Genomic DNA, 16959 nt, shown 5'->3' with positions numbered 1-16959 from the left:
TTGAGTTGAAACCCCATTGTATAGCTACTCAATTTTTGTCATTTTTTTTATATTTGTGCATGTGTTTGGGTGTGGGTGTGCGCGTGCACCTGTACTTGGTTTAAATTCAGTGCCTAGGTACTGTCCCTAAGCTTTTTGGTTTAAGCTTTGTGCTTTGCTACTTGAGACACAGCTCTACTCCCAGGCTGGGTTTTTTTTGTTTGTTTGTTTGTTTGTTTGTTTTGTTTGGAGTAAGGGATAGTTAATTAGAGATAGAATCTCAAAGATTAGCCTGGCCTTAAACCACAATTCTCAGATTATCTCAGCCTCCTGAATAGCTAGGATGACAGGCATGAGTCACCAGGGCCCAGCATAAAGATAAATGTTTTAAAAAAATGATGTGGCATTTAAATTACATCTCAACAGTTGCTTTTAAGTAAAGTGTTAAGCTAAGAAAACCATTGGATTGTTTGTACACCTTTATAGAGCAAGTGAAAAAATGGATCTATAAAGGCAGAAGTAAAAATATCTCAGTTCTTCCAGAGAGCTGAGTTATTCTCAGTTTGGCTTAACTATTCAAGATCCTGCTGCTGTCCCTTAGAAGTACTATTATCAATTGTTGGTGGACGTTCGGTCCTGTTTGAATTTGAGTTTTCCAGCTAAGATGCAGTATATGAGATCTGTAATAAAGATAAAGTTATGCCTTTCAATGTAAAAATTACAGAATTGATTATACCAAGATTTATTAAATAATAACTCAGATAGTTTCCTAAGTGGTAGATGAAGAAATGTCTACAAAAGATTTCCTGCTTAGCCTTTGAAAATTGGCATGCACAACTGATAGAAACTCTCGATGACATTGAGTACAGCATTTCTGCCTGTTGTAGCCTGAGTCTGCTGAGAGAATCAAACTCCTAGGATAATGTGTGATATTTTTACTTTAGGACACCTTCAGCCTAGGTGCCTTTTGGGGCAGCTTTCCACATGAGTCAGCAATTATGTTCCTCCTCAGACACACATGGTCAGTTCACCTTGCTTAGGAGATTAGGACTCATTAAAATCATATCCAAAGATTGCCATTTACAACCCTCTGAATTAGTACATAATTAGCACATAGCCTCTCTTTCATGTTCTTCTCACCCATTATTTGTAACTATCTCAAGGATAAATAAATGCGCAATACTAAGAGGCCTGAATTATAATTCTCCTTTTTGAAAATCCATATATTCACTCAACAGAATCATCTAGACATTTTTTGGCATATAACTTTTCATTATGTTTATAAAAACCATAATCTCAGTTCAAGAAACGTAACTAAGAAAGGAAATGTATAGAGTAATGGGAAATTTTTTTCATAGATGATTTTAATTTCTGTTCTTGAGGTAAATCTGCCTTATATTTTAATGCCTATATTTGGGATCACTGACTTTGCCATCATCTATTTAGGAATGATATAATCTATGCAATAATTACATTGTGAAGGACAATCTAAATTAACGTAAAGTATAATTTTTGTGTGTGCAGGTATTGGAGCTTAAACTCAGGACTTAAGTACTGCTCTTTGCTATGTTTTTCACTATAAGATGATGTTGCATACTTGATAAACACCTCCATTTCTGGTGTTTTGCTAGATATTTAGAGATAATTGTCTCAGGGAATTTTCTGCCTGGGCTAGCTTTGAACTGTGATCCTCAGATCTCAGTCTCCTGAGTAGTTTAGCATTATTGGGGTTGCTACATATATTATATAGATGGAATTTTCTCATGAGATCTTGAAGAAACATGTACTTATTTTCCAGACTATTCATAGTTCTACTTTTTCATGTGAATCCTTTTCTCCCAATTCTCATGCCCAAATAGTCATTAAATACTAGAAGAAAGCAATTTTCACATTTTTATGAATTAAGCAATTGAGGATTACATACCTAGCTAAGGCAAAATAGCCAGTAAACCACAGGGTAAATAATTTTTCATTGTCTTTAAGAAAATTTACTAACATTGGTGGAAACTGAGTACCAATATCAGCTGTGCATCCCAACAATTTCCATTCAGATCAAATCAGCTTCCTCTTGCCAATTCATGCAATGTCCAAACCCTCTGCCAGCTTTCTGCAAGCCAAGTAGTTCCATTGTATATCTGGGCCTATAGTTGATAGGATTACTATACATATATACTCAGACAGTTTTTTATGATCCAGATGCATATCTCAGCAGTAAATGAAATATTATTATGGAAGTAGACTTCTTGATTGTACTAGATTACAAAATGATATGCTTAAAAAAAAACAAAAGTATTTAACTCCTTTTATCTCGGTGTTTGTGAGGGGGAAAAAAATGCTCTGCAAAGCCCAGCCAAGTCCTAAACTCATGTCCCTGCCTCATTCTTCTGAGAAGCTGTGATTAGAGCAGGGCAACACTCACCAAGCTGCATTCTTATACATCTTAATCTGTTCTCTTCTTATCTCATGAAAATTTCTGAAAATCTTGTTCTAATATCTATGTGCAACCCCAATATGTATTTAATAGTGGATCATACAATAGGTACATACATGTGTAAAAATATGGAAATGTATTTAGCTGATACATTTGATAAGAAACATAAATAGGCATATGTGTATCACATACCTGTGATACACACACACACACACCTAGCACAACTATGCATAGCACATTATACATGATAATGATAGCATGTTACTTTTTACTGATTCATGTAAGTTTAAGCTCCGAGTTCAAGCCCCACAACCAAAAAATTAAAAAGCCTCCATCTCCAAAATAACAAGGAAAAAAGCAGCAGCAAAAATATGATCAGTAATACACATTAGCAAGTCATTCCTTTGGTAGTCATTCTGTGCTTGTTATATGCTGAAAGTATAAATTTAAAGTTCTCTAAATTCTTTGATCCACTAAAATACAGAATATGATTATGCTAAATTGTTGGTATGTTAAAGGCAGCTTATATTGTAGCTAAAATAATTTTACCTTTTTATCCAAAGAATTAAAGTCTTGTTCATTGCTAAATGATTAATTCTGGCTTGATGAAAGAATAAGTGAGTCTGTTGCCAAACCCATAATCAACGTCATTATCCAGCCCAAAGATGGAAGTGCCTTCTGAATAAACTTTAATGTAAAAAAATGGGTAGTATGATAGCATACGTAATCTAGTAGAATAAGCAACAGAGGATATATTTCATTTCTAAGAAGTAACAGTTAAGCAGACTATGATTTTTCCTAGATTCTCTACAGTAGAAAAAGATTAGAAAGCAATTTTTCACAGCTGTTCATGAAAAAAAACAAACCCAAATGTTATAAGGTGTTACCGCCAACTACATGGTTCAAATCAAACTGCATATAGAAATCTGAAATGCATGATAAAATATGTACTTGTCTGAATACTTACCATTCATAATAGTTGTTCATTTGTAATGATACCTAGATAACTAACTTCTAAGTCCTGGAAAATTCGGCTCCTTTAATTTCTTAAAGTTATATTCTTTCTTTCAAATGATTCCCTAGACATATCCTATTTGAGTTGTAGTCCCATAATAATAAATGAATCTTGCCAACACCCTGAATTTAATGTCAGAGATCCTGTAACATCACAAATCAAGTAACATCTGCTTTTCTACTGATGTGAATGTTGTGTATCTCCTTTACTCTCTTCTCCATTTGTTTTTCCCAGATATGGTATTTTGGAACTCTTTAATGTTATTCAGCCTGTTTTTCAATTACTAACTTGTTGTTCCTTTTAGTTTTATCACTAAAGTACACTAAGGAGTATTATATCTAAGTTTCAATTGACCATCAAGTTCTCAAAAACTGTATTTAACCCCTGTGAAATGAATCAGAATAGAGTCAGGGTATGTGAGAATGCTGAGACTTCACAAACTCACAGAATGATTTGCGGTATGCATTTACAACATCATGGTGATGTGTTTTGAAGAGTGCACCGTAAACTGATCTCACTTACCCAAGACTGAGAGCTCAGCAGAGGCACTGATGTTCTCATTCTTGTAGGTGACAACACAGGTGTACGCTCCACTGTCATCATCTGTCACATTAGAGATGAGCAAATTGCTTCCACCCAATAAAGAATACTTTTTAGACCTGTAAGACATAGGACATATATACTTAAGCAGTGAATTAGTGTATAGGTGTACAGGACAAATACTCAGAAATATAAATAAATGTTACAAAAGCCTGACTTAAAAATTAAAAAGGAATCCTACATTATAAAGGCTTTATGACAAGTCTCTTCTTGAACTATATTTAATTCAAGTTACATTGTTCTCATTGGGAAGCTGTGTGTGGTGGTAGTCTAGAGACCGAATAGATAAAACTTGGAACTAAACTTCAGGTGGAAAAGAAACTGACAGATGATTACATCTAATTCATGACTGAAATGTGGTTTGTCAGAGTGTTATGCCCAAGTCGCAAGAAGACCACCGAGACCACCGAGAGCCAGACATTCCAAAATGCAAAAGCAAGGCTTTATTCAGGCGAGCTGCAGCCCGGACCCGGACCTCATCCTACCCACCCCACGCAGCGGAGGTTAGGAGGAAGGTCCCGAGCTGAAATCTTACAGGGTATATAAAGGCAAAAATCAAAGTTACAGTAACCAGATGTGCAAGCAGGACTGGGGTGCGAGTACAAATCTGACTGGCTCGGGGCTAGGGACATTCCAGGGTGGTCTAGGGACATTCCAGGGAGGTCAAAGCGACCTGAATGTCCCCAAAGAGGTTGGGCCTTCTGTGCAATGGGGGTAGTTGTGGTCTGGTGGTTTTGGTACAAACAGCTCTGTTCCTGGAATTTGGGTGGGCTCTGGGTTACTCATAGTTTAAACAATCAACAAAATGGGGGCTGCCTGAAAATGGAGTCATTTTGGCTTTTCAAGAGAAGGGAATGCCATGTACCCTGACATCCACTTCAGTGATCTTAAATAATGTGACATTTCAGTTGAATCAAGAGCTCCCGGTATATGTGGAGAACACACTATGACATTCTGAGGCTGTGGCTACATTTCTTGTACACTTTTTATAATTTAAAAAATGTTGTGAATGCATAAGCATGCATGGTTGTTGGCTAAGTCCATATTTAAATTGGGTAAAATTTAAAGGTGAATTTATGATCTGTTGACGTATCTCATGGTAGAAAATAAATGCATTAAGAGAAGTACAGCAGTCCTCCAAATCGATAAAGTTAATTTCTTAAGTGAGACCCATTTAATCAAAAAATGTTTTAAACTGAGTATTCCATTCTATTTTTAGGCCTACTTTCTAACTCTGTCTTATTATTAATGCTCACATGATTCAAGGCCAGTCTTGATCTTGGTCTTATCTAAAATATTTGTTATAACTGGGGTAGTGAGAGTCACAATTAAAGTTAAAATAATTACTCAGGTTTCTAATGACATGTTATTTATTGAACTAAGGTAATTTTGGTTTCTTTTCTCATTCCATCTTTTCTACTATAATTAGAGAATGACATTTCACAGACTTAAGGTAGACAATTGATATTTCATATATAAAATGCGAGGTGTGTGTATACAGATTAGTTATTAAATCATTATCATGCCAAAGTAATTAACCTATACACCACCTCATATAGTTGTCTGTGTGTGTGTGTATGAGTGTGTGTGTGTGTGGAAAAATCATTTAAAATCCACCTCAAGGCCCACCCTAGCCTTTTCAATCTTCATTCAAAAATGACTCCATAAACACTGGCTTTTTTCTTCATCCTCTCATCTCAATGGGTAAATGCTTTTCTTATGTTATCATTCCAAGAAGTGCAAGGAATTCCAATTACTATGAGAAAGCCAGCACTTTAGATGCTTCTGTCAATTTGGAAAATGGTGGGTAGTGATACACACTTCACAAAAGGGCCACAGGTGTCATACCTGAACTGGACCACTTCCTCGCCTCGTAACCAGGTAAAACTTGGGGGAGGGTAGCCAGAAACACAGCATTCCAGAACAGCATCTTTTCCTTCAATGGCTATGACATTGGATGGTCTTTGCAGAAAATACAGCTGTCTATGTAGTCCTGGATCTACAGAAAGAAAACATAAGATTCCATATTTCATGAAGTACATTGCAAAGAGATAAACGATATAGCTTATATGCTTTCTTTCATAAAATAACCCAAGACGAAGAGGAGAAAATGGAATTATAGCAGTGAAATATATGTGTAAATTCCTAAAGGACTTTTTCCATTGCAGATATGAGGATTAGAACATGACAAGTGACTCATAACTCCTAAGTCACTCATTTTAATCAGAGGTCTTATTTACTTGACATCACTGAAGAACCAAACAATACAATCAATAGCCTTTCTAAATATGATCCCCCCAAATATTTGACAGGTTCAGTTATTGTGTCACTAAAATGTCCTCCATCCTCTTCAGCTTTGTGTACTGTGTGTATAAGATAAGATAGACAAACATTAAAATTATGTTAAATAACACACAGGCACAAGGGATTCCAACATGACAGGTTTTGAAACCATATTTTCTTTCTTCATGTAGGCATTGGCATTTTGTATAACTTAAATTTGCTTGTAAGCTTTGCAACAATCAATCAGACCATCTCTAACCTTTCTTTAATTTTTAAATTTTTTTCTAGAGAGTGAGCTTGCCCCAGAGCTGAAACTCTTGGTGAATGAAATATTATGTTTACTTCTATTTCATCTCCAAAATGTATTTGCACTACCCATACAGCATTATTCATGTTTACTGGCAGGTAATTGTAGCAGTGACCATACAACCTAAGAACTTATTTGATATAAATTCATTGTTCTTATATCAGATAGAATAAGAAGAATAAAACTTTGAGTCCTCTGTACAGGCCTCCACACTGAGGAAATCTTCTTTAGAGTATGCAGTATGCCTTCTTTGTACTATGTAAATTCTACTCATAGTGATTCTGGAGACAGACCTATCTAGACTGCCTTCCCTTAATATGCCCTCTCACCTGTTGACTAAAATTCCCTGTCTCATAGTCTATTTATTTAACATAAAATGCTCTAGTTCTTCATCCCTTTTAAAATCCACAGTTCTCTAGGAATGTATAGTTAAGACTATTTTCAACTTAATGCATTAAGCAGAATTAGCTTATAATATACCATGCTGCATAGTCAAAGTAAAATATCCATGCAAAGAAAATGAGGCAATGAAATCCTAAAACCCAGGATGGAGGTAGAAGGAAAATTGCTGAGGGTGATTATATACATTTGTCCATGAAAAAAGGCTGTTGGGGGCTGGGAATATGGCCTAGTGGTAGAGTGCTTACCTTACATACATGAAGCTGGGATTTGATTGCTTAGTACCACATATACAGAAAATAAAGAAAAAAACAGAGTTGGCGCTGAAGTGGTAGAGTACTAGCCTTGAGCAAAAAGAAGCCAGAGACAGGGCTCAGGGCCTGAGTTCAAGCCCCAAGACTGGCAAAAAAAAAAAAAAAAAAAGGCTGTTGGAGCTTAAACAGGAAGTGATATGAGAGAACACAGCAGGATATATTTCAACACTATCTTTAAGTGTCCTTGTTCAGGACCAACTCCCTATATGTTGACCATAGGTTAAGAAAGAACAGTAATGAATCACTGAGCTAATAACTGTCATCTAAAATACTCTCTGTGTAGAGAAATATAAATTCACAGTTTCTTGTGATTTCTACATCTGCTTATGGTTGTTGCAGCAACATCAATAAATAGTCTTCACAATGAAAATATTGAAAGTATTTTCCAAATGTGTTATCATTATGAAACCAACATTGTAGAAAATTGCCTCCAAACTTCTGGAAGTTGCTAGTGATATGTTTGGATTTTCCCTTTCAAGCTTAAATAAATGTGTTTCTAAAGATATTATGACTGGCATTTTTTTTTCTGAAATAGACAAGTTCTTATCCACAGTGTATTTACAAAGAACTTGTCTCAACATGGAGGCCTAGTCATCATAATAAATTATGTTCACCATCTGCTACTCATATTACCTCTAGAAAGCATCAAGAGTAGCGTACTTAAGTTATTTTTCTAGATAAAGAAGATTTACCTGGGACCATGCACATGTAAAGCATTTGCCTACTGAGGATTGAACATTGTAACTTAAATTATACTCAGTTCATTACAATACAAAACCATAAAACCCAAAATGATTCATTTTTAGAATGTCAGTTAAATTTCTCATTTACCAAAAAAATTGAGTGGGTAATAGAAAGTTTCTATATATCATATCATTAAATCTCTTTCTCCTATCACTCAAATTCTCTTATCATTGTCTTCCATTAGTATAATTCATGAAATTGATGGTTTTGACAAAGACCATGTCATGGTAACTAGCATGGTATCCTATAGGGAAGCTTCACGCCTAAAAAGCTATTTAGCTCACTTATTCCTCTGTTTTGTATTTATTATTTGTACTTTAAACCTCAAGCAATCATTGATCTTTTCACTACTCTACCACTCCCTTCCCAGAAGTCATATCACTATATTCAAAAAGCATGCCTTATGCAATAAGTGTTCCTTTTGTAATTTGCTTTAGGGAATACCAAAGATTCTGGAAGGGATTCTCTGTGCTTATGTTTGTTAAATTTTTATGAACTTTTGGATTTCCTTTCTCATTTCTTAATGACCCGCTAGTTATTTAAGAATATATTGTTCAGTCTTTATGTGTTTTAAGAATTTCATTGATTTTTGGGTTCTTGAGTCCTAATTCTAGATTTATTCTGTTGTGGTCTCATTGAATATGGGGTGTTATTTCATTTTATTAATAATAGTTAAGGCTTGCTAAGGTGAGCCTTATATCTTAAAATATGAACTATTTTAGAGAAAAGTGTGTATCATGAAACTCCTAGATAAGACACTGTAAATGTCCGTCAAAAACTATTTGTGTCATTTAGTATTTTTGTTGATTTTTTTCTTGAATTATCCATATATAATAAGTGGGATATAAAAGTCTCCCACTATTGTTTTTGTTGAGGTCTATGTATTTTAATTCTAGTAATGTTTGTTTAATTAAATTGGTTGCACAGACATTTGCTGTATATGAATTTTTAAGAATTTTTACTCTTTTGTATTTTTACTTTATTATTATGAAGTTATCCTCCTTGACTCTTCTGCATATTATTTTACTGCAGGCCTATGTTGTCAGATATAAACTAGCTACTACTATTTTTATTATGTCTACTTGCTTTTTCCAACATATTAATAAGTAATTTGTTTTTGTTGCTGAGATAAGTATTTTTGTAGATAACAGATGTTTTATGTCATGCTTGATAATCAGCTCATCAATCTGAATCTCTTGGTGAGCGAATTGAGACCATTAACATTTAGTATTAATACTAAAAGGTCTGAGGTAATTCTTGCCATTGTATTGTTTTATAGTGTTTGATTCTTTCTTCAATATTTTCCACTTGTGTTTCTACTCATCTAGTGATATTTACTGTCTCCCTTATTTTTTCCTCTTCTGTAGGAATGATGCTTTTGAGTGTCTTGTGGAGAGCTATTCAAGTGGTTATGAATTGCAATAGCTTTTTGCTTGTCCTGTAAAATTTTATTTCATCTTCCTTTATGAATGGTAACTTTGCTAGCAGGGTAATCTAGGTTGGCGGTTGTTTCTTGTCAGCCACTAAATACATCAGGCCATGTCTTCCTGGATTTTCAAATCTGACAGAGCTCTCCTGTTATTATGAGGTGTTTTTTTTTGGGCCTTTGTAGGTGTCTTGGTATTTCCTTAATATTGAGTTTTGGAGATTCATTCTACATTTTGGATATAAGTTCTTGATCACATATTTGCTGAAAAGATTATCCTTTCTCTATTGTATTAAGGTTGTACTCTCAAGACAACTATATTTGGGTCTATTCACAGAATTTTATTCTGTTTATTAACTTATTTGTATATATACATGTGTATGTATATAGACACATTTGTATATGTGTCTATATATTATCTATGCATACATATAGATACTATATAGATATATAAATGAATTCATATAAATATATAGAGAGATATAAATATACTCATCTTTCTCTTTATATACACATATATTTTTTAACCATGACTATACTCTCTTGACTATTGTAACTGTATTGTAAATTCTTGAGACAGGTAGTATCCATTCTCAGATTTTTTTATAAGTCTTCCTCAGTTGTATGCTCACATCTTTATTTCTTTCTCTACCAACTTTAGAATAGGTTGTTCCAAACCTACTTGATATCTTTAACATACTTTAATTTTCATTTTTACTTTAACATATATCATTGGTGTTAATATCACTAGGTTTATACTGTCACAAGTAACCTCCTGATATTACAAACATTTTTTATCAAACTATATATTACAGGTTAACCAAATTCTGATATGGATCCTTTCAATTTATATTTAATAACTATATATGGCTTCAGAGGTATTGGAGTTGTGATCCTGACGACATGTATGAAAAAAGGTTATCATTTTGACAGAAAAATATGTTTTCATTTCCCAAAAGATGTTTCTCTTATAGCTTGTATAATAAATTCTAGTATTGGGGAAAGTTCCTCCCTCCTTCCATAAAAAAATATAAATTTTCTGTAAAGGTAAATAGTTAACAGGTTATACAATGCCATGGAAGATTAAATTGGAGGATGAAAAAACTGAAGTTCCTGAAAATCCAGTAGTGTTTATTTTCCTGTGCTTCAAGTGTTTGGCTTGGCCCAATGTCATTCAGACTGGGTGAAAAAAAGTTTTGGAGTTCTAGAACCAAAGACTGGAGAGATCTCCAGCTCTGGCCATTGTTCTCTGAGACTTCAGTGTTCCTGTGTCCAACAAGAGAATGACTAAGCCTGTGGAGAACTGAATTCCTCAGCCTTCAGCCTATTCCAACTCCAGATACCTGAATAAGGAAATCATGAACATACCAAATATACACATGAATCCAAAACTACTCAAAAATATTGCTTAAGGTTGCCCAGAATTATAAATGATACATTGTCACTAACTTAAGATGTAGTGTTTTATGTTAGCTTGTGATTCAGCAATATATGTGTGTATACATATATACAAAATACATGAAATATTAAAAAAGAAAACAATTGATCACATAATTTGAAATTCAGGTAAATATGCTAGTGAGTTGTTACGTTAGATTCCATTATGGTGAATGATTTTTACCATCTACATAGATAATACTCAAGTTGACATCTGCTTTATTTTTCTCCTTCAAATGTGAATTTTACAGACTTTTAGAAGGCATACTTACATTTTAAAAATAGTTTGGGAAAATACGGCTGTCAAGATTAGCATAGTGTGATGGATTCACAGGTAGTTTTTATTTTTGTCTCTGAGTTTTAGTGCATTTTCTAAATGTTTTTAAAAACATATGTAATATATTTGGAGTGTAGTGCTATTTTAAACTCTAGTGTTATAAAGTGTATAGAAATTACACAAAGAGCAAACAAATCACAAAAGTTAATGACTAAAAGTCAAGGAAAATATTTAGAACCAAAGTTCCAAATCTATACTCCATAACAGTATAAACTAGAAAGACTTAAGAGTTCTGATCTTCAAATTCTAAGATGTGGTTCTTGTTAACTAAATTGATTTTCATTGAACTATGACAAAATTAGTAATTGCTCATAAAAGTCATTTGTATTCTAACTACATAGGCACTCACATATTCATATCCAAATATAATTATTTCACCAACATAACATGAAGAATTTTCAAGTGAATTAAAGAACATGGTTTATTACCAAAAGGGTAATGGAATACATGTTTGTAATGTTCTGTCTCATCATATACTGGGTGGCAGGTACACACATGTTTTCATTCTTTTATCTATCTGTCTACCTATCATCTACCTACCTACCTACCTATCTATGCATCTACATGTACTATTTATCTTATGCATGAATAGCATATTTTAAAATAAAACTACAAGGAAGATAACAATGTACATCCCAGAAAACATATTCAGTAATGGCTTTGCAATCAAAGCTAGAAAAACAGGTTTGTTTCCAAAGTCAAATTTTTAAATTAAAAATTTCAAAGCAGCCCCTTTAATGTGTTGTTCATTAAAATGATACTAGCAAATGATACTACGATTTTTCTAAATTGATTAGAATCAGTCATGATTAGTTTGGATCCCAGCCTAGTTCAGGTTGTTCCTGTTGGAGAAAATGAAAATTGATGCTATGAAATGGTCACTCTGTCATCAGAGAGTCTATACAGCAAACCTTTGTCAGAGCTCACAAGGACAGGTAAATATAGAAAAGATAGGCATTACAAGGATACATTTTCTGAACTGGAAAGATATCAAAAATAGTTCCATTATGTGACAACTTAATACCTATATCTATTTCTCCCACTCTTTTCACTTCTGTTTTTACATCTTTAAATGGAAATGTTGACCTCTTTCATGTTATCTGAGTTGGAGATGACTGATCTACCATCAACTTTTTAAAAAACAAACAAACAATGATATTGATAGTGATTGTCAAAATGGTATGTATTAATTACTAAGGATCCCAAAACACTTCTATATATTTAGGTAATACAAATATTTTCCACACCAAAATTAAAAATGGGCTTACTGGGTGTACTTTATTAATAATAATATGTCAGAAACCAATGTATTCGGAAGAACAAAAATGCCAATACAAATAGTAATTGTTCTTTACATTATTATAAATTTCTTCAATGAGTGGTTAAATAAAAACAACTTGGTGATTACAATACTTTCTGTATTGGCATTGTTCTGATATACTAGGATTAATTAAATGAGAACAAACAGATACACAGCTGAAAAAGAATATTTTGATTGGCTTTTCAGGTCAGTCCCCCAAATACCAATAAGCAATTTCCTGAAAGTTAGTCATTATGTGTAATCTGATCTTGTATCACTAAACATTCTGTGATATGCTTTAAAAATCCATTGTCTGTCTCATACATTGAATGAATCTTCTATCCATGCATGATTTTGTGACATCCATCAGTGGTCATGTAGAATGATAGACTTTATTGGACAAGCTTTGTAAATGTTGCCTCTAGAGTAACAAAAAAAATTCTCATATGTTACTATGACTAATCCCATCATAAAGGACTTCAATTTTGGGAAACTCTCATGCTCCCAGTGATCAATGCAAGCTTTTCAAGTTTCTACTTTTAGGTTAAAAGTTTAACTTTCATCCTTGGCAACAAATATTTTTTCCTCTGAATATGCCTGATCATTTGTCCTTTTTCTCCAGAAAATAACTAACAAGTTTCCAAGCCTGAAAAGCTATAGTGTTCCTGTTGATTGTCCTTTCAAATAATGTTTCCTAAAGGAGGGTGTATGGGTGTGGATGTAGCTAGTTCAGTTTGAAATTCAAATGTTTTTCAGTAGTGCCAATGGGGAAAAACTCATTTCGTTTTGATTTCCTTCATGTATATTTCCTGTTTTGGCATGTTGATTATTTTTAAAAGGTATAAATCTTAGGATCACTATTTAATAGAGTTACTATTTTCCACTACTTTCTCAAGGACATTTTAAAGATAATATGGTGATGTGAATAACATGTTAGTACAAAAAATTGATATGATTTAAGGATCTAGCAAGAAACACAAAAGTGTAGATACAATCACAAGAAAGTGATACACGAACATCATCAATCTGTAATCTTATCTGAGTGTATGGGAAACAGTGTGTACTGGTACTAGAATTAGGAAATTCAAAGGGAATACCAAAATTGAGAGACAAAGGGTAAAATAAGAGAAACAACAACAAAAGCAATACTTGCAAAACTGTTTGGTGTAAGTGAACTGAACACCGCAGGGGGGGGAAAAGGGGAGGGGGGAGGAGGGTATGAGGGACAAGGTAACAAACAGTACAAGAAATGTATCCAATGCCTAAATGAAACTGTAACCTCTCTGTACATCAGTTTTATAATAAAAACTTTAAAAAAAAAAAAAGAAACACAAAAGTTCCATGGACTAAGCTTTGAGAAATGATGTGGTCACAATTTCCATGAGCTAGGTGACTCTTGAGACAACCAAGAAGCCTATTTCTTTTGCACAAAGGTGAAATTTTATACCTTTCAAGTAGAAGTTAATTTTTATTTGTTCTTTCATTCCCTTACTCTATTTTTTCCTTTCTACGCTTCTTATTGTTATTCTTATTTTCATTTGGGAAGGTGGTACAAAACCTAAAAGTGCCCAGTGATTATCTTTTAGTTTAATCAAAGACAATGGAAACATTAGCAAAAATAGTGTGGCACATTTACCTATACACACATATGTAGAAGTACAACAGCAAGTCATCACCTCGGGGCATGTTCCTGAAGAAGTATGGGAAAGGTGTATGAGTAAAAGTAAGGAGAATAATTGGATAAACCCCCAGGAGTGGGACTGTGGAGTCATAGGGAAGCTCTCTATGTTTAGTCTTTTGATGAATCTTCATATCTCTCTCAAGAGTGGTTGAACAAGTTCACATTCCCGCCAACGGTATAGTAGTAATTCCCTTTTGGCCACATCCCTGCCAGCTCTGTTTTTGTTAGTTTTCTTTATAATGACCATCTAGCTGGGGTGCGGTGGAATCTCAATGTTGTTTTGATTTGCACTTCTTTTATGGCCAGGGATGTTAAACATCTCTTCTTGTTTCTACTGGCCATGCTTACTTCGGAGAAGTCTCTCTTTAAGAGTTTAGCCCATTTATTAATTGGGATGTTGTTTGTTTGAGGATTTGTTTTCAGGGATTTAAGCCATTATGTTCACTGCAGCATTGCTTACCACAGCTAAGATATGGAATCAACCCAGGTGCACCTCAGTGGATGAATGGATCAGGAAAATGTGGTACATATACACAATGGAATTCTATGCTTCCATCTGAAAAAAGGGCATTGCCCATTCATAAGGGAATGGAAAGACTTGGAAAAAATTATATTAAGTGACATAAGGCAGACCCAAAAAAGCAGGATGCATTGTTTCCCTCACTTGTAATCATTAGAATGTGCCTATAAATCTACAAGTAAACTCAAAGGATGGTAAAAAAGAAATTATACCTGGACATGATAAATTATACAGGACTCAAAACATTCACACAGTGAAACCAAAGGAGGGTATTTTTAGCAGAGGATCACAAGAGCTCAATAGCTATGTGCATAAGATAATTTAAAATGATGTTTATCAAAGAACTCCAACAGAGAGAAACGAGTTGTTTTATATTTTTCCTGTTTTTTCCCTTTTGTCACTGTTTTTGATTTCTGTGCCTTTTATCTCGTATGTAAATGTATCTGATTTGGGGAGTGGAAGGAAAAGCACAGAAATGATGGGACAAAGGGTGAGCTATTTCAGCAGTATTACTCTCTAAAAACTATGTTGGAAATGAACAATCCATTTTGGGGGAGAGCAGGGTTAGGAGGGAAAACCATGAGAGAAAATGAGGGATGGGGTGACACGGTTTAAAAAGAAATGTACTGAATACCTGACTTAATGCTTCTGTACATCACCTTTACAGTAAAAACTTAAAAAGGAAGTGAGGACAATATTTTCTATTTAAAGATATTTTCTAAAACCAATGCTTATTCTTGTGGTGCTGGATAACAATCCAAGGGCATCACTTAATGTTATGCAAGCATTTTAGTACTGAAACATATCACCAGCCTAGAGCAAAGACTATTGTGAGCCATGGTCGTTTCTGTGGAGCCAGGTGGGACCTGGACTGTCCTCTGCCTATAGACTTTCTCCAGTGATTCAGAACTTCACATGAGGTTTGCTCTCATGACCGATGGCAAGGTGGCTATGTTGATCATCCAACACAAAGACATTATGCCGAATCCTATGAAACTCTTCCTTATCATTGCCTACAGACACTGAGTTCAATCACCGCTATCTCCAGAAAAACTGGAATGGATGCATCCTGCAAAATTATGATTCAGTAAGCTCAATGTTCAAGTCCCAGTGCTGAATCTGAAGAGTTTCTGAGGCATAGAGAAATTGAAGTATGGATTGTAGATTTCTGTATCAGCAAGAAAAACGTACAAGTTTTCACAGTTTAGTGATCATCATCCTCAACATAACCAGTGGTTGCTTTTAATTTCTTATTTGTCTTTCTGAATACAAACCTTTCTCTGTCAGTGTATACTTCTTGTTTTTTTTTTTTTTTAATTAAGTCCCTGCCTTGGTGGAATAGCAAACATACTCAAAATTGGAATTGAAAGGGCTATAAACTACAGTGGGCATTCTCTTTGATTATTTCCAAGGAATAATGGCTCCTTCCTCTGTGTGCACCCTCAATTTCAAGCTAACTTTGTATCCACTTTCCCTCCACTTTTGTTTTCATTGGGACTAGGTATCTTCCAATATCAGCAGGTATGGGAAGTAATATGCTCTCTAAGTGAAGAACTCATGACACACCCTCTAACTTTGTGCTCAGCATTCTATTATTGAAAATTAAACTAATCCAGGCTAATCAAAGGAATCAGAATTTTATTTCATAAAAAATGTGAAAAGCTCCACTGGGCTGTAAGCCAAGGAGATTTGAGGAGGAAGGGAGTCATTTCTCAGGAGCTATTTTCTCTTCACTCTGTGATTCTATTATTTTCCTTCCTCATTTATACCAATTCAGTACTAAAAATGACATCTCCTCTCTGTAAATATTCCTACATCTGTTCATATTTCCTCTTTCTTCTAACATGCGTGCACACACACACACACACACACACACACACAAACTGCTATTTGTAGTTAGAATTTGAAGGAAGAAATGGAACATCTATTCCTATCATTGCCATATGGTTCTTTTCCTTCTGTTTCACAGACAAATTTTGGTCTAGTAGTACAATTCTGCAGCAGGACTGAGGAAGTGATATTTCATTTTTAGAATTTTTTATACAAGTATAGTGGAGAGAATTCTAGAAAACAAATGTTGGCATTTATAAAGTGTCAATCTAGTTTATGTAATCCAAAAATTGTAGTAAATATCCATAAGAAAGCATTTAAAACTTTCCAAAGAGTTAACAAGTTTTGATTTGAGC

The 16959-nt window shown here is 34.2% G+C and overlaps 1 protein-coding gene across 1 annotated transcript in view; it reads right to left on the bottom strand.

Annotated features, from left to right (window-relative positions):
• Nucleotides 1-16959, bottom strand: part of Dcc (DCC netrin 1 receptor) — a 961067-nt gene that overhangs the window by 476612 nt on the left and 467496 nt on the right. Inside the window, exons 4-5 of the mRNA XM_048363596.1 lie at nucleotides 5874-6024; nucleotides 3948-4084 (exon numbers count right to left, since the gene is read on the bottom strand). Coding sequence (XP_048219553.1) covers nucleotides 3948-4084; nucleotides 5874-6024 — 288 coding nt within the window. The remainder of the gene's footprint in view (nucleotides 1-3947; nucleotides 4085-5873; nucleotides 6025-16959) is intronic.

The sequence above is a fragment of the Perognathus longimembris genome, chromosome 15 (assembly GCF_023159225.1).
Source record: "Perognathus longimembris pacificus isolate PPM17 chromosome 15, ASM2315922v1, whole genome shotgun sequence".
In the NCBI taxonomy this organism is placed as follows: domain Eukaryota; kingdom Metazoa; phylum Chordata; class Mammalia; order Rodentia; family Heteromyidae; genus Perognathus; species Perognathus longimembris.
Note: the sequence above shows the minus strand (reverse complement) of the source record. Positions and strands in the feature narration are given on the sequence as shown.